Here is an 18,078-nt window from a genome sequence, read left to right as displayed (position 1 = left end):
CCCCTCCCCAGCAGCAAATACAACCCTGGTGTCACCAGGTGTAAGGCCAGTGCCACCCCAGTGTCACCTGCTGTAATCCCAGTGTCACATTGGTGTCACCTGGTGTAACCCCAGTGCCACTCCAATGCCACCTGAGTACCCAGTGCCACCCCAGTGTCACCCCAGTGTCACCTGAGTACCCAGTGCCATCCCAGTGTCACCTGGTGCAATCCCAGTGTCACATTGATGTCACCTGGTGCAATCCCAGTGCCACCCCAGTGTCACCTGGTATAACCCCAGTGTCACATCGGTGTCACCTGGTGTAAACCCAGTGCCACCCCAGTGTCACCTGAGTACCCAGTGCCACTCCAATGCCACCAGGTGTAACCCCAGTGCCACCCCAATGCCACCTGAATACCCAGTGCCATCCCAGTGTCACATTGGTGTTACCTGGTGCAATCCCAGTGTCACCTGGTGCAATCCCAGTGCCACCCCAGTGTCCCCCGCTGTCACCCAGGGCTCCGAGGGGCCCAGCAGGACCCCCCCCAGCCCCAACCCCGTGCCCCCCACCCCTCCCCAGGGTGCTGAAGCACTCGGTGGACGCCACGTACGAGAACCAAGGGCCCAGCCCCGGGTACCGCATGGAGATGTCCATCTTCTACGTGGTCTACTTCGTGGTGTTCCCCTTCTTCTTCGTCAACATCTTCGTGGCCTTGATCATCATCACCTTCCAGGAGCAGGGGGACAAGATGATGGAGGAGTACAGCCTGGAGAAGAACGAGGTGCGGGGCTGGGGGGCCACGGGGAGGGGGGTGACACCGCTGTGTCACCATCAGGGTGGGTGACACTGCTGTGTCATTGCTGGGGTGGGTGACACTGCTGTGTCACCATCAGAGTGGGTGACACCGCTGTGTCCATTCCAGGGTGGGTGGCACCGCTGTGTCACTGCCAGGGTGGGTGACACCACTGTGCCACCATCAGGGTGGGTGGCAGTGTCTGCGGCATGGGTGCAGGGTGGGTGACACAGCTGTGTCCATTCCAGGGTGGGTGACACCACTGTGCCACCATCAGGGTGGGTGGCAGTGTCTGCGGCAGGGTGGGTGACACAGCTGTGTCCATTCCAGGGTGGGTGACACCTCTGTGTCCATTCCAGGGTGGGTGACACGGCTGTGTCCATTCCAGGGTGGGTGACACAGCTGTGTCATTGCCGGGGTGGGTGGCAGTGTCTGCAGCAGGGTGGGTGACACCACTGTGTCACCATCAGGGTGGGTGACACCTCTGTGTCCGTTCCAGGGTGGATGACACCTCTGTGTCACTGCCAGGGTGGGTGACACAGCTGTGTCATTGCTGGGGTGGGTGACAATGTCTGCAGCAGGGTGGATGCCACCTCTCTGTCCATTCCAGGGTGGGTGACACCTCCACGTGGGTGACACCCCTATGTGGGTGACGCCCCTGTGTCCATACTGGGGTTTATGACACCCCTACATGTGTGACACCCCCATGTCACTGCCAGGGTGGGTGACACTCCCTATGGGTGACCCCCCACCCCATGTCCATTCTGGGGTGGGTCCATTCCAGGGTGGGTGACACCCCCATGTCCCCTCTGGGTTTGGTGACACCCCCACATGTGTGACACCCCCGTGTCCATACTGGGGTCAGTGACACCCCCACATGTGTGACACCCCCATGTCCCCTCTGGGGTTTATGACACCCCCACGTGGGTGATGCCCCCATGTCACTGGGTGACACCCCCACATTTGTGACCGCCCCATGTCCATACTGGGGTCAGTGACACCCACATGTGTGACCCCCCCATGTCTGTACCAGGGTGGGTGACACCCTCACATGTGTGACACCCCCATGTCCCCACCAGGGTGGGTGACACCCCCACGTGTGTGACACCCCCGTGTCCATACTGGGGTCGGTGACACCCCCATGTCACTGGGTGACACCCACATTTGTGACACCCCCGTGTCCATACTGGGGTCGGTGACACCCCCCCATTTGTGACCGCCCTGTGTCCATACTGGGGTTTATGACCCCCCCATTTGTGACCCCCCCGTGTCCCCCCCCCCTTTGCAGAGGGCCTGCATCGACTTTGCCATCAGCGCCAAGCCCCTGACCCGGCACATGCCCCAGAACCGCCAGAGCTTCCAGTACCGCATGTGGCAGTTCGTGGTGTCCCCTCCCTTCGAGTACACCATCATGGCCATGATCGCCCTCAACACCATCGTGCTCATGATGAAGGTGGGCAGGGACGGGGCTGGGGGGACCCCCAGGGGTTGTTGTCACCCCCCTTGAGACCCCCAGGTCCTCCTGGTGCTGGGCTTTGTCCTGCTCTGTGTCCCGGAGCTGTTCCTGGAGCTCAGCTTTGTCCTGCACCTCAGGACCTGTCCCTGTCCCTGTCCCTGTCCCTGTCCCTGTCCCCCTGACCCACCCCAACCCCACAATTCACCATCCCTGGACCCGTTCCTGGAGCTCAGCTTTGTCCTGCGGCTCTGGGCGTTGTCCCTGTGCCCCCAGAAGCACCCCGGGGATCTCCTGTCCCCCCAGGACTTGTCATTGTCCCTCCCTGAGCCCACCAGGTCCCCCCAGGACCTTCTGGTGCTGGGCTTTGTCCTGTTCTGTGTCCTGGAGCTGTTCCTGGAGCTCAGCTTTGTCCTGCACCTCAGGACCTGTTCCTGTCCCTGTCCCTGTCCCTGTCCCCCTGACCCACCCCGACCCCACAATTCACCATCCCTGGACCCATTCCTGGAGCTCAGCTTTGTCCCGCACCTCAGGACCTGTTCCTGTTCCCCCCACAGAAGTTGTCCCCGTTCCCCTGGGACCCAGGAAAGGCCCCTGTGGCCCTGTCCCCATTGCCACCCCACCCTGTCCTTCTGTCCCCACTGCCACCCTGCCCTGTCCCTCTGTCCCCACCGTCCGTCCCGCGCTGTCCCTGCAGTTCTACGACGCCTCCGACACCTACGAGAACGTGCTCAAGATGTTCAACAACGTCTTCACCTCCCTCTTCTCCCTCGAGTGTCTCCTCAAGATCATGGCCTTTGGGGTCCTGGTAGGGCTGGGGGGACCCTGGGGACACGGGGGGTGAGAGGGCATCAGGGAACCCCAGGAATGTTGGGGACCCCAAAGCTTCGGGGGATCCCAAAACCTCAGGGGATCCCAAAGACCTCAGGAGATCCCAAAACCTCAGAGGACCCCAGGAGTGTTGGGGACTCCAAAACCCATTCAGGAGACCCCAAGGACCTCAGGGGACTCCAAAGATCTCAGGGGACCCCAAAACCTCAGGGGACCCCAGGAATATTGGGGACCCCAAGCACCTCAGGAGATCCCAAAGAACTCAGGAGACCCCAAAACCTCAGGAGACCCCAAAACCTCAGGGGACCCCAGGAATGTTGGGGACCCCAAAACCCATTCAGGGGATCCCAATGACCTCAGGAGACCCCAAAACCTCAGGGGATCCCAGGAGTGTTGGGGACCCCAAAACCCATTCAGGGGACCCCAAGGACCTCAGGGGACTCCAAAACCTCAGAGGACCCCAGGAATGTTGGGGACCCCAAGGACCTCAGAGGACCCCAAGGACCTCATGGGACCCCCAAGACCTCATGGGACGAGCGTCCCAGCTCTGTCACTGTTCATTCTGGGTACAGGGCTCCAGCGTGGGGTCACCCCGAGATTTATGGGGCCACTCCAGGGGTACCCCAAGATCAGGGACCCCCCATCTTCCCCCCTTTTCCCCAGAATTATTTCCGCGACGCCTGGAACATCTTCGACTTCGTGACGGTGCTGGGCAGCATCACCGACATCCTGGTGACGGAATTCGGGGTAGGTGGGGACACCACCCCCTCCCCTGCCCTGACCCCGTTTTTGGGGTCCCCTTTGTGCCCTTCACCCCCTTTTTTTCCCCCCCCTCCCAGAACAACTTCATCAACCTGAGCTTCCTGCGGCTGTTCCGCGCCGCGCGCCTCATCAAGCTCCTGCGCCAGGGCTACACCATCCGCATCCTGCTCTGGACCTTCGTGCAGTCCTTCAAGGTGGCCCCCAAAGCACCCCGAAAATGTCACCCCCGCCCCCAAAATGCCACCCCCACCCCGTGACCGCCCGCGCTGTGCCCCCCCCAGGCCCTGCCCTACGTGTGCCTGCTCATCGCCATGCTCTTCTTCATCTACGCCATCATCGGGATGCAGGTGAGACCCTGCTGGGGCAGGCGAGACCCTGCTGGGGCAGGTGAGAGCCTCTGGGGCAGGTGAGACCCTCCTGGGGCAGGTGAGACCCCTCAGGTGTAGGTGAGACCCTGCTGGGGCAGGTGAGACCCTGCTGGGGCAGGTGAGACCCCTCAGGTGTAGGTGAGACCCTGCTGGGGCAGGTGAGACCCTGCTGGGGCAGGTGAGGCCCTCCTGGGGCAGGTGAGACCCTGCTGGGGCAGGTGAGACCCCTCAGGTGTAGGTGAGACCCTCCTGGGGCAGGTGAGACCCTCCTGGGGCAGGTGAGACCCCTCTGGGGCAGGTGAGACCCTCCTGGGGCAGGTGAGAGCCTCCTGGGGCAGGTGAGACACTGCTGGGGCAGGTGAGACCCTCCTGGGGCAGGTGAGACCCCTCGGGTGTAGGTGAGACCCCTCAGGTGCAGGTGAGACCCTCTGGGTGCAGGTGAGACCCCTCGGGTGTAGGTGAGACCCTCCTGGGGCAGGTGAGACCCTCCTGGGGCAGGCGAGAGCCTCCTGGGGCAGGTGAGACCCCTCAGGTGTAGGTGAGACCCTCCTGGGGCAGGTGAGACCCTCCTGGGGCAGGTGAGACCCTCCTGGGGCAGGCGAGAGCCTCCTGGGGCAGGTGAGACTCCCCAGGTGCAGGTGAGACCCTCCTGGGGCAGGTGAGACCCCTCAGGTGTAGGTGAGACCCTCTGGGTGCAGGTGAGACCCCTCAGGTGTAGGTGAGACCCTCCTGGGGCAGGTGAGACCCTCCTGGTGCAGGTGAGACCCCCCAGGTGTAGGTGAGACCCTCTGGGTGCAGGTGAGACCCCTCAGGTGTAGGTGAGACCCTCCTGGGGCAGGTGAGACCCTCCTGGGGCAGGTGAGACCCCCCAGGTGTAGGTGAGACCCTCCTGGGGCAGGCGAGAGCCTCCTGGGGCAGGTGAGACCCTCTGGGTGCAGGTGAGACCCTCCTGGGGCAGGTGAGACCCTGCTGGGGCAGGTGAGACCCTGCTGGGGCAGGCGAGAGCCTCCTGGGGCAGGTGAGACCCCTCAGGTGTAGGTGAGACCCTCCTGGGGCAGGTGAGACCCCTCGGGTGTAGGTGAGGCCCTCCTGGGGCAGGTGAAACCCTCCTGGGGCAGGTGAGACCCCTCAGGTGTAGGTGAGACCCTCCTGGGGCAGGTGAGACCCTCCTGGGGCAGGTGAGACCCTCCTGGTGCAGGTGACACCCCCCAGGTGTAGGTGACACCCCCAAGGTGTAGGTGAGACCCTCTGGGGCAGGTGAGACCCCTCAGGTGTAGGTGACACCCCCAGGTGCAGGTGAGACCCTCCTGGAGCAGGTGACACCCCCAGGTGTAGGTGACACCCCCAGCCCCCCCTGAGGTGCCCTGGACCCCCCCCAGGTGTTCGGGAACATCGGCATCGAGGAGGAGGATGATGAGTCGGCCATCACCCAGCACAACAACTTCCGCACCTTCTTCCAGGCCCTGATGCTGCTCTTCAGGTGAGCCCCGCTGGCACCTGGGGGACACCTGGGCGGCCACTGCCACCCCGGTGTCACCTGGCTAAGTCCCAGTGCCACCCCGGTGTCACCTGGGTCTCTTGTCCCACCCCGGTGTCACCTGGTGTCATCCCAGTGCCACCCTGGTGTCACCTGGTGTCATCCCATTGTCACCCTGGTGTCACCTGGTGTCATCCCACTGCCACCCCCGGTGTCACCTGGCTAAGTCCCAGTGTCACCCCGGTGTCACCTGGTGTCATCCCATTGTCACCCTGGTGTCACCTGGTGTCATCCCACTGCCACCCCGGTGTCACCTGGCTAAGTCCCAGTGTCACCCCGGTGTCACCTGGTGTCATCCCCATGCCACCCCGGTGTCACCTGGGTCTCTTGTCCCACCCTGGTGTCACCTGGTGTCATCCCAGTGCCACCCTGGTATCACCTGGGTCTCTTGTCCCACCCCGGTGTCACCTGGTGTCATCCCAGTGTCACCCTGGTGGCACCTGAGCACCCACTGCCATCCCAGTTTCACCTGGCGTAATCCCAGTGTCACCCCAGTGTCCCATGGCTAAGTCCCAGTGCCACTCCAGTGCCCCCTGAGCACCCAGTGCCATCCCAGTGTCACCTGGTGTCATCCCAGTGTCACCCTGGTGTCACCTGCTGTCATCCCAGTGTCACCCTGGTGTCACCTGCTGTCATCCCAGTGCCACCCTGGTATCACCTGGGTCTCTTGTCCCACCCCGGTATCACCCTGGTATCACCTGCTGTCATCCCAGTGCCACCCCGGTGTCACCTGGTGTCATCCCAGTGCCACCCTGGTATCACCTGCTGTCATCCCAGTGCCACCCCGGTGTCACCTGGTGTCATCCCAGTGCCACCCCGGTGTCACCTGGGTCTCTTGTCCCACGCCGGTGTCATCTGGCTAAGTCCCAGTGCCACCACCAGTGCCACGCTGGTGCCCCCCTCGCTCTGACGCCCTCTCCCCGCCGTGTCCCCGCGCCCATGCCGGTGTCACCCAGTGTCCCTTGTCCCCAGGAGTGCCACCGGGGAGGCGTGGCACGAGATCATGCTGTCGTGCCTCAGCGGGAAGCCGTGCGACGAGAACTCGGGCATCAAGGAGGACGAGTGCGGCAACGAGTTCGCCTACTTCTACTTCGTGTCCTTCATCTTCCTCTGCTCCTTCCTGGTCAGCCCCCGGGGGGGGTCCTCAAAGCGCCCCCAAACTGTCCCCAAAGTGCCCCCAAAGTGCCCCCAAACTGTCCCCAAAGTGCCCCCAAAGTGTCCCCAAAGTGCCCCCAAAGTGCCCCCAAAGTGCCCCCAAAGTGTCCCCAAAGTGTTGACTAAGTGCCACCAAAGGGTTCCCAAAGCGTCCACAAAGTGTCCCCAAAGTGTCCCCAAAGCGTCCTCAAAGTGTCCACAAATTGTCCCCAAAGTGTCCCCAAAGTGCTCCTAAAATGTCCCCCAAAGTGTACTCAAAGTGTCCACAAACTGTCCCCAAAGTGCCCCCAAAGTGTCCACAACGTGTCGACAAAGTGTCCCCCAGTGTCCCCAAAGCGTCCACGAATTGTCCACAAAGTGTCCCCAAAGTGTCCCCAAAGTGTCCCCAAATTGTCCACAAAGTGCCCCCAAAGTGTCCAGAAATTGTCCCCAAAGTGTCCCCAACGTGTCGACTAAGTGCCACCAAAGGGTTCCCAAAGCGTCCACAAATTGTCCACAAAGTGTCCCCAAAGTGCTCCTAAAGTGTCCCCCAGTGTCCCCAAAGTGTCCTCAGTGTCCACAAATTGTCCACAAAGTGTCCCCAAAGTGTCCCCAAAAGTGTCCCCAAAGTGTCCACAAATTGTCCCCAAACTGTGCCCCAAAATGCCCCCAAAACCTGCCCAAAGTGCCCCCAAGCTGTCCCCAAAAACGCCATCAAAGTGTCCTCCAAAGTGTCCCCAAAGTGTCCCCGAGCCCCCCCAAACTGCCTCCAAATCACCCTAAACTGTCCCCAAACCCCCCCCAAATGCCTCCAAACCCCCCCAAAGTGCCCCCCAGAGCCCCCTCCCCACCCCCAAACCCCCCCAAAGTGCCCCCAGAGCCCCCTCCTCACCCCAAACCCCCCTTCCCCACCTTCCTCTCCCTCCGCTGCACCCGGGGGGGCCCCGCATCCCCTCAGGGGGGCTCTGGCGGGGGTGGGGCACAGCCCCCTGCCCCCCCCCGTGCCCTGACCCCCCCCCCTACACCCCCTGCCCCCCCCCCCAAAGATGCTGAACCCTGTTCGTGGCCGTGATCATGGACAACTTCGAGTACCTGACCCGCGACTCCTCCATCCTGGGCCCGCATCACCTGGACGAGTACGTGCGGGTCTGGGCCGAGTACGACCCGGCCGCATGGTAAGGACCCCTGGGGGGGGACACAGGGACACTTCTGGGGGGGCTGTGACACCCCCAGACCCCGAATGGGGGACAGGGACACCCCCAGAGGGGGACAGTGGACACCCCCCAGACCCTATGGGAACGTGCGGGTCTGGGCCTAGTACGGCCCTGCGGCCTGGTAGGGATCCCCGGGGGGCGGGACAGGGGACACCCCCAGACCCCCCCCGAGGGGACAGGGACAGCCCTGGGGGGCACGGGGGACACCCCCAGATCCCGAATGGGGGGACAGGGACACCCCCAGAGGGGGACAATGACACCCCCAGACCCCTGAGGTACATGCGGGTCTGGGCCTAGTACGGCCCTGAGGCCTGGTAAGGATCCCCGGGGAGGGGGGACAGGGACACCCCCACAAGGGATAGGGACACTTCCTAGGAGGGGCAGTGACACCCCCAGACCCTGAATGGGGGACAAGGACACCCCCCGAGTGGACAGGGACACCCCCAGAGGGGGACAATGACACCCCCAGACCCTATGGGAACGTGTGGGTCTGGGCCTAGTACGGCCCTGCGGCCTGGTAAGGATCCCCGGGGAGGGTGGGACAGGGACACCCCCAGACCCCCCCGAGGGGACAGGGACAGCCCTGGGGGGCACGGGGACACCCCTAGATCCCGAATGGGGGACAGGGACACCCCCCGAGGGGGACAATGACACCCCCAGACCCCTGAGGTACATGCGGGGTCTGGGCCTAGTACGGCCCTGAGGCCTGGTAAGGATCCCCGGGGGAGGGGGGACAGGGACACCCCCCACAGGGGACAGGGACAGCCCTGGGGGTGGCAGTGACACCCCCGGACCCCCCCCAGTGGGGCAGTGACACCCCCAGACCCCTCCCAGGGGAGGGGTCGCCCCCCTTCTGCCCCCCAAATGCCTGAGGGGGGGCAGCGGGGGCCTGTGGGGAGGGGGCAGAAAAGGTGACCCCAAGACCCCCCCCCCGAGTCCTCTGGGCCCCCCCACGCCATCCATGGGGGGGTCCTGGGGGTCTCTATTGCCCCCGGGGGGGTGGAGGGGTCTGGGGGTGACCAAATCACTTTGGGGGGGGGGTCCTGGGGGTTTCTATCGCCCCCCACCCCCGAGAGGGTCCCCAAACCTCCCTGTGGGGGGGGGTCCCATTCCCCATTAATGCCCCTTTCCCGCAGAGCCCCCCGGTCCGGATGGGGCCTTGGGGGTTGTCCCGGTTTCCGGGGGTGTGTCCCGGTTTTTGGGGGGGTCCCGGGGTGTGTCCCGGTTTTTGGGGGGGGTCCCGGGTATTTTTGGGGGGGGTCCATCCCCCCACTAACGTGTGTCTCTTGCAGCGGGCGCATCCACTACCGGGACACGTACAGTTGTGGGAGGGGGGGGTGTCCCGGTTTTTGGGGGGGGTGTCCCGGTTTTGGGGGGGTACCCCAGGTCCGGGGGGGTGTCCCGGTTTTCGGGGGGGGGTCCAGCCCCCCCACTAACGTGTGTCTCTTGCAGCGGGCGCATCCACTACCGGGACATGTACAGTTTGTTGCGCGTGATCTCCCCCCCCCTGGGGCTGGGCAAGAAATGCCCCCATAGGGTGGCCTGCAAGGTTCGCCCCCCACCCCCCAAAATAAAAAACCCCCCCCAAAAAAAAAAACCAAAAACCCCCCCAAATCCCCACCCCGGGGCTGGAATGCGCTTCCCGGCGCCGGATATACATCATATATATGGAATAAATATATATATCATGTATATGGTCACACAGCCCCCCCCCCCGGCATGGAGACCCCACCCCGGCTTCCCGCGGCCCCCCCGGCATGGGGCACCCCCCAAAAAACCCCCCCCAAACCAGCGCGGGTGGGGCCAGAAGGGGAAATTCTGCTTTGCCTTGGTTTGGGTTTTGTGGTTTTTTTGGTCATTGGTTGAATGGTTCTGTTGGTTTTGGTCATTAATTATTGATGTTTATTCATTATCGATATTAATTTGAATTATTTATATTAATTTGAATTATCTATATTAGTTTTAATTATTTAATTATTATTTATTACGTTATTATTTGGTCCTATTTAGTTTTTTATTATTTCATTTGAAATGATTTTGTTATGTATTATTTTCTTTTTAATTATTATTTTAAAGTATTATTATTTATTTATTATTACTTACTATTAACGATTCCTTATTAATAAATTATTTATCATTATCTGTTTGTTTTTAATTTTTTTTTTAATTATGCCCATTTCTTTTAATTTGCAATTTATTTCCCTTTTTTGTTGCTTTTTTTAAAATTTACAATTTAATTTGTTTTTGTTTTTAAATTTAATTTTGGTTTGGTTTTGCTTTAGTTTCCAATTTAATTTTTTCAAATTTCCAACTTAATTTCTTTTTTAATTTAACTTTGTCTAATTTCCAATTTCATTTTTCTTAACTTCCAATTGAATTTCTTTTTAACATTTAATTTCTTTTTTAAATTTAATTTCTTTTTTCATTTCATTTTTTTCATTTCCAATTTAATTACTTCTTTGAATTATTTTCTTTTTTAATTTCATTTTTTTAATTTCCAATTCACGTTTTTTCAATTTCCAACCTATTTTTTTTATTTCACAATTTAATTTTTAAATTTTTTTTTAAATTCAATTTTTTTAAAATTCCATTTTTAGAATTATTTTTATATTATATTATATTATATTATATTATATTATATTATATTATATTTTTATCATTTTAATAATAATCTTATTATAGTTTATTTTTATTATAATATCTATTATTATTATTTTCATTATTATTATTTTTATTATTATTATTATTTTCATTATTATTTTCATTATTATTTTTATTTTTATTTTTATTTATTATTGTTATCATTATTATGATAATATTTATCATATTTTATTTTTATTATCATTGTATCTATTATTATATTTATTTTTATTATATTTCATTATTATATTTATTATTATTTTCATTATTTTTATTATATTTCTTATTATTTTCATTATTTTTATTATTACTGTATTATTATTGTTATTATTATATTTACTATATTTATTATATTTATTATATTTATTATATTTATTATTTTAAAATCATTATTATTTAATTTATTACCATTACTTCAATTATAATCTCATTCTTCTCAATCATTATTCAAATCATCATTATTTCAACCCCCCCCTCACCCTTAAATTTTTTTTAATTTTTTTTTAATTTTATTTTCCCTCCTCTCAAAAGAATTTCTTCTTCTTCCTCCTCCTCCTGCTCCTCCTCCTCCTCCTCCTCGTCCTGCGCTGTCCCCCCCGCTGTGGCCCCGGCCCGCTGTAACCCCCCCCCGGTGTGTCCCCCCCCCTCTCTCGCCCCCAGGGGCCGCCTGACCCTCGCGGACATGTACGAAATGCTGCGGCACATGTCGCCGCCGCTGGGGCTGGGCACCAGCTGCCCCCCCCGCGTGGCCTATAAGGTAGAATAACCCCCCCCCCCGGGGGTGCCCCCCCCAGCCCCGGCCCCATTTTGGGGGAATTTGGGCGTTTTTTGGGGTTTTTTTTTTGGTTTTTTTTTTTGGTTTTTTTTTTTTTTCCCTCCTGCGGCCGCCGGCCCCTGCTGAGCCCCCCCCGGATGGGCTGGGTAAGATGCGCCCCCCCCGCCCCCTCCGCCCCCCAAAAACCACGCATCAGGACACCCCCCCCCCCCTTCCCCCCAAAACCGCCCCCAAAAGGGGTTTTGGGGTCCCCCCAAAGGGTTCAGCTGGACCCTCCCTCATAAAGGAACCCCGAGATTTCATTTTGGGGTCTCCGGGAAGGGACCAATGAGAGCCCCCCCAGCCCCAAATTGGGGGGTCCTGAAAGGGCTCAGTGACCCCCCAAAGTCCCAAATTGGGGGGTCCTGAAAGGGCTCAGTGACCCCCCCCCCAAAGTCCCAAATTGGGGGGTCCCGAAAGGGGTCAGTGACCCCTCCCCCAGAAAGCCCCAATTTGGGGTCTCCTAGAAGGGAACAATGCGACGTCCCCAGCCCCAAATTGGGGGGTCCCCCCAAAGGGCTCAGCCCCCCCCAGCGCGCCCCAATTTAGGGTCCCTTGTGTGGCTCAGCGCCCCCCCCCTCAGCCCAATTTCCGCCCCCCCAAATTTCTCCTTTTGAGCCCCCCCAAAGGGCTCCCCCAGCCCCAATTTGGGGTCCGCACCCCCCCCATATCCGGGGTCCCGCCATTTTAGGGACCCCCCCCCGCCCCCACCTCTCCCGGCCCCACCCCCTCCCCCTCAGTGAGCCCCCCCCTCCCCCCCCCGACTGCTGCACGGCCCCTCCCCCTCCCCCCCCAACCGCGGGGGCTCCGCAGCTGCATCGTGGGGTGGGGGAGGGGCGGTCCTGCATCTTGAGGGGGGGGTCGGGGGTCGGGCATGGAGGGGGGGGGGAGGGGTCCGTGCCTCAGTTTCCCCCCCTCCCCCCCCCCCCCCCCTTTGGCATCGCTCGCTCTGCACCCCCCGCCCCTCCCCCCGCGGGCTGCATGGGGGGTGGGGGGGGAGGGGGGGGGGGGGGGGAGGGGCCGCTGTTTTTTGGGGAGGGGCTGAGGGGGAGGGGGCGCGCGGGGCTGAGGCCTGGCAAAATCTTCCCCTCCCCCCCCCGCACGTGTGTGACCCCCCCCCCCCCCCCATAAAAATGCCGGATTGCACCAAAACCCCCCCAAAAAAATCCCCGGAATGGGACTGGGAATGAACCCCCCCCCTTCCGCTGCATGAGCTGCATGCGCCGCCCCCACCCCCCCCAAAAAAAAAAAAATTTTGGGGGTCCCGCTTGGCCGTGCCCCCCCCCCACCACCCCCCCCCCCAAAAAAAATAATGGGGAGAAGGCGGAGGCCGGGGGGAGGGGGGCGGGGTCGTGCCTCAGTTTCCCCGCCCACTGGGCGGGGCCGCCCCCGCCTTCTCACCAGCCCCTCCCCCTCGGGATGGGGGGGTTGGGGGGGGTGCCGGCTGACTCCCCCCCCCCCCCCCCAAATTTGGGGTGTCCCCCCCCCCAACAGCGGCTGCTCCGCATGGACCTGCCCGTGGCCGATGACAACACGGTGCACTTCAACTCCACCCTGATGGCCCTGATCCGAACAGCCCTGGACATCAAGATCGCCAAAGGCATGGGCAGGGGACACGGGGGGACACGGGGGGACATGGGGGATATGGGGACACCAGGGGACATGGGGACATCATGGGGACATGGGGACACCAGGGGACATGGGGGACATGGGGGTACAGGGGATATGGGGGGTACAGGGGATATGGGGGGACATGGGGACACTGGGGACATGGGGACATCATGGGGACATGGGGACACCAGGGGACATGGGGGACATGGGGACACTGGGGACATGGGGGACATGGGGGACATGGGGGACATGGGGGGCATGGGGACACTGGGGACACTGGGGACATGGGGGGACATGGGGGGCATGGGGGACATGGGGGACATGGGGGACATGGGGGGCATGGGGACACTGGGGACACTGGGGACATGGGGACATGGGGGACATGGGGGGACATGGGGGACATGGGGACACTGGGGACATGGGGGGCATGGGGGGCATGGGGACACTGGGGACATGGGGGATATTGGGGGGTATGGAGATATGGGGGACATGGAGACATTGGGACACCAGGGGATATGGGGGACATGGGGGGTACAGGGGATATGGGGGAACATGGGGACACTGGGGACATGGGGGGATATTGGGGGACACTGAGGACATGGGGGGATATTGGGGGACACTGGGGACATGGGGACACTGGAGGGATATGGGGACACCAGGGGGCAAGAGGGGGACATGGGGGGGGGACAAGAGACACGGACAGCGTAAAGGGACACGAGGACACAGGGACACCAGGAGACACGGGACAAAAAGGACACAAGAGGACGTGGGGGGACACGAAGGGCGTCCCCAAGGGGCTGGGGAGGCCGGGGTGCCCCTGAGGACGCGCAGAGCCACCCGTGTCACCCACTGGTGTCACCCATTGGTGTCACCCACCGGTGTCCCCCACCCGTGTCACCCATTGGTGTCACCCACCGGTGTCCCCCACCCGTGCCACCCACCGTGTCGCCGGTGTCCCCGCAGGCGGGGCCGACAAGCAGCAGATGGACGCGGAGCTGCGCAAGGAGATGATCGCCATCTGGCCCAACCTGTCCCCCAAAAACCTGGACCTGCTCGTCACCCCCCACAAGTGTAAGGGGCCACGCTGTCCCTGTCCCCACGCTGTCCCCGCGCTGTCCCCGCGCTGTCCCCGCGCCGTCCCTGACCCGTGTCCCCGCAGCCACGGACCTGACGGTGGGCAAGATCTACGCGGCCATGATGATCATGGAGTACTACAGGCAGAGCAAGGCCAAGAAGCTGCAGGCCATGCGCGAGGAGCAGGTGGGGACGCGGCCGCTGTCCCCTGCTGTCCCCTCCCTGTCACCCGAGGTGTCCCCGTGTCCTGGTGTCCCCATCTCGGTGTCCCCATGTCCCGGTGTCCCCGTGTCCCCAGGTCCTTGTGTCCCTGTGTCCCAATGTCCCCATGACCCCAGTGTTCCTTTGTCCCTGTGTCCCGGTGTCCCCGTGTCCCCATGTCCCTGTGTCTCAGTGTCCTGGTGTCCCCAGTGTCCCTTTGTCCCCATGTCCTTGTGTCTCCCTGTCCCCACATCCCCATTTCCCCAATGTCCCCAGTGTCCTCAATCCCCCCAATGTCCCCATATCCCCAATGTCCCAAATGTCCCCAGTGTCCCCATATCCCCCTGTCCCATGCCCCCATATCCACTGTCCCCAATGTCCCAAATGTCCCCAATGTCCCCAATGTCCCCATGCCCCCATGTCCCCATATCCCAATGTCCCAAATGTCCCCAGTGTCCCCAATGCCCCCATTTCCCCCTGTCCCACACTCCCAGTGTCCCCATATCCCCCTGTCCCAATGTCCCCAAGTCCCCACTGTCCCAATGTCCCCAACATCCCGATGTCCCCGATGTCCCCACAGAACCGGACCCCGCTGATGTTCCAGCGCATGGAGCCGCCCTCGCCCACCCAGGAGGGACCCCCTGGCCCGGACGCGGCGCCCACGGCGGAGCCGTAAGTGCCACCCTCGCGTCCCCACGGTGTCCCCTCGGTGTCCCCTCGGTGTCCCCAAGCCCCGCTGTCCCCAGGGCGGCGCGGGACGGGGAGCTGAAGGAGAGCCAGTCGTGGGTGACGCAGCGCGCCCAGGAGATGTTCCAGAGGACGGGCACCTGGAGCCCCGAGCGGGGCCACCCCGACGATGTCCCCAACAGCCGCCCCAACTCCCAGGTGAGGCCGGGGCCACCCCCGGTGTGTCCCCCCCCACGTGTCCCCCACCCCTTGTCGTGCCTCAGTTTCCCCTGCCCCAACCCCAAATGAGCACCGGTGCCACCCCCGGTGTGTCCCCACGTGTCCCACCCCTTGCCGTGCCTCAGTTTCCCCTGCCCCAACCCCAAATGAGCACCGGTGCCACCCCCGTGTGTCCCCACGTGTCCCCCACCTTGCCGTGCCTCAGTTTCCCCTGCCCCAACCACAAATGAGCACCCAGGGCCACCCCGTGTGTGTCCCCACCCCGCCGTGCCTCAGTTTCCCCTCAGTCCCCTCCACCTCACCCCCAAAATGAGCACCGGTGCCACTCCCGGTGTGTGTCCCCACCCTGCCGTGCCTCAGTTTCCCCTCAGTTCCCTCCACCCCACCCCCAAATGAGCACCGGTGCCACCCCCGTGTGTGTCCCCACGTGTCCCTCACCCCGTCGTGCCTCAGTTTCCCCTCAGTCCCCTCCATCCCACCCCCAAATGAGCACCGGTGCCACCCCGTGTGTGTCCCCCCCGTGTGTGTCCCCTGCCCTCCCTGCTGTCCCCAAGGCGGGGTGGGGGGGATCCGTCCCGCCCCCTCCCCTCCCGCCGTGCCTCAGTTTCCCCGGCGGCGCCGCCCGCAGCTGGTGGAGATGCGGGAGATGCCCAAGGACGGCCCCTCGGACAGCGATTACCTGCCCATGGAGGGGCACGGCCGCGCCGCCTCCATGCCCCGCCTGCCCGCCGACCCCCAGGTGAGGGAGGGGACAGCCCCCGGTGCCACCCCCGGGCTGGCAGCGCCGCCCCCCCGCCCCCGCAGCTTTCATCGTGGTGGCCTTGGGGACAGCTGTGTCACCCCTGCCATGGCTGGGGGTGTCCGGGCTGCTGGGGCATGAGCATGGCAGCTGGGGGGGGGGGGATTTTGGGGTGCTTTTTGTGGGTGGGGAAAGGGGACACGGGACACCCCCAAAGTGTCCCCGTGCCCTCAGCATGTCCGGCTTGGGGACAGGGATGGGGACAGGGACGCTCTGGCTGCTCTGCTCATTGCTGCTGCTGCTGACCCCTGCCCCCTGCCCTCTGCCGCTGCTTGGCTGCTCTGCCCCCCCTGTCCCCCCAACCCCCTGAGCCCCTCGGACCCCCCCAAACCCCCCCGGGACCCCCCCGGGACCCCCGGCCGGGGTCTCAGCGCTCTCTGTCTCTCCTGCGGCTCCTCCTGGGCTCCGGCAGCGGAGGAAGGTGCGACCCCGAGGCAATAACCTCAGTGTAGGTACCCCCCCAGACCCCCTCAGACCCCCTGAGACCCCCCAGACCCCCCCTTTCCCTGAGAGGGACCCCCGACCCCCTCAGACCCCCCGAGATCCCCTCATCCCTGAGAGGGATCCCCCCGAGATCCCGAGACCCCCCCCTATCCCTGAGAGGGACCCCCTTGAGACCCCTTGGACCCCCTCTATCCCTGAGAGGAACCCCCGAGACCCCCCCCCTTGGACCCCCTCTATCCCTGAGAGGAACCCCCGAGACCCCCCCGAGACCCCCCTATCCCTGACAGAGACCCCCCCGAGACCCCTCGGACCCCCCCCAGACCCCCCCTATCCCTGAGAGGGACCCCTAACCCTCCTCGGACCCCCCCTCAAAGCCCCCCCACCCCACTGACCCCCCCCCACCCTGTCCCCTCTGTGTCACCCCCACCTGGAGCCAGCAAAGAGCAGTGCCCGTGTCACCGCCCCCACTGTCCCCCTGTCCCTCTGTCCCTCTGTCCCTCTGTCCCCCTGTCCCACTGTCCCCCTGTCCCTCTGTCCCCCTGAGCAGCAGTTCAATGTTTAGAGCAGCAGGACCGGGGATCTGTCCTGGGGGGCCACAGTGGGGACACGGTGGCAAGAGGGACACGGTGGCAATGGGGACACGGTGACAATGGGGACACGGTGGCAATGGGGACACGGTGACAGCAGGAACACACAGTGCGGACATGGTGGCAATGGGGACAACAGTGACAATGAGGACACGGTGACAATAGGGACACGATGGCAATGGGGACACGGTGACAATGAGGACACGGTGACAACAGGGACACACAGTGGGACACAATCGCAATAGGGACACGGTGACAATGGGGACAACAGTGACAATAGGGACACGGTGGCAATGGGGACACGGTGGCAATGGGGACACGATGGCAATGGGGACATGGTGACAGTGGGGACATGGTGACAGTGGGGACACACAGTGGGGACATGGTGACAGTGGGGACACGATGGCAATGGGGACACAGTGACAATGGGGACACGGTGACAATGGGGACATGGTGGCAATGGGGCCACGATGACAACAGGGACACACAGCAGGGACACGATGACAGTGGGGACACGGTGACAATGGGGACACAGTGGCAAGGGGGACACAGTGACAGTGGGGACACAGTGACAATGTGAACACAGTGACAATGGGGACACGGTGACAACACCGCGTCCCTCCCAGCCCAGCGCCACCCACTGGGGGCAGGCAGGGGGAGATCGTGGGGACAAATCCGGGGGGTCCGAGGTGACACCAGGGGAGGGGACACCCGTGGAGGTGACACCCGGAGAGGTGACACCATGGGAAGGGACACCCGTGGAGGGGACACCCATGGAGGTGACACCCATGGGAAGGGACACCCGGAGAGGTGACACCATGGGAAGGGACACCCGTGGAGGGAACACCCATGGAGGTGACACCCATGGAGGGAACACCCGTGGAGGGGGCACCCAGGGGAAGGGACACCCATGGAGGGGGCACCCAGGTC

General features: G+C 61.2%; 1 protein-coding gene and 1 long non-coding RNA gene across 2 annotated transcripts in view; both read left to right on the top strand.

Annotated features, from left to right (window-relative positions):
- The window catches only part of LOC139587213 (voltage-dependent P/Q-type calcium channel subunit alpha-1A-like), a gene marked incomplete at its 5' end in the record, with an annotated part of 34,519 nt that extends 17,621 nt beyond the window's left edge, over positions 1-16,898 (top strand). The window contains 18 exon segments of the mRNA XM_071421270.1: positions 560-761; positions 2,062-2,226; positions 2,924-3,034; positions 3,721-3,804; positions 3,897-4,013; positions 4,101-4,166; positions 5,567-5,667; positions 6,697-6,847; positions 7,905-7,913; positions 7,915-8,033; positions 11,373-11,469; positions 13,021-13,126; positions 14,101-14,208; positions 14,297-14,397; positions 14,993-15,084; positions 15,159-15,297; positions 15,947-16,057; positions 16,530-16,898. Of these exon segments, the coding sequence (XP_071277371.1) occupies positions 560-761; positions 2,062-2,226; positions 2,924-3,034; positions 3,721-3,804; positions 3,897-4,013; positions 4,101-4,166; positions 5,567-5,667; positions 6,697-6,847; positions 7,905-7,913; positions 7,915-8,033; positions 11,373-11,469; positions 13,021-13,126; positions 14,101-14,208; positions 14,297-14,397; positions 14,993-15,084; positions 15,159-15,297; positions 15,947-16,057; positions 16,530-16,898 (2,248 nt within the window).
- LOC139587212 (uncharacterized) lies at positions 11,480-12,650 on the top strand. The gene is made up of 2 exons (XR_011678336.1): positions 11,480-11,921; positions 11,973-12,650. It is a non-coding gene; the product is annotated as an uncharacterized lncRNA (long non-coding RNA).
- Positions 16,899-18,078: the final 1,180 nt, after the last annotated feature.

Source organism: Agelaius tricolor, unplaced genomic scaffold, assembly GCF_023055355.1.
Source record: "Agelaius tricolor isolate 1412-34295 unplaced genomic scaffold, bAgeTri1.0.p SCAF_202, whole genome shotgun sequence".
Taxonomy (NCBI): domain Eukaryota; kingdom Metazoa; phylum Chordata; class Aves; order Passeriformes; family Icteridae; genus Agelaius; species Agelaius tricolor.
The sequence above is the reverse complement of the archived record's forward strand: the minus strand, read 5'-3'. Positions and strand labels throughout refer to the sequence as shown.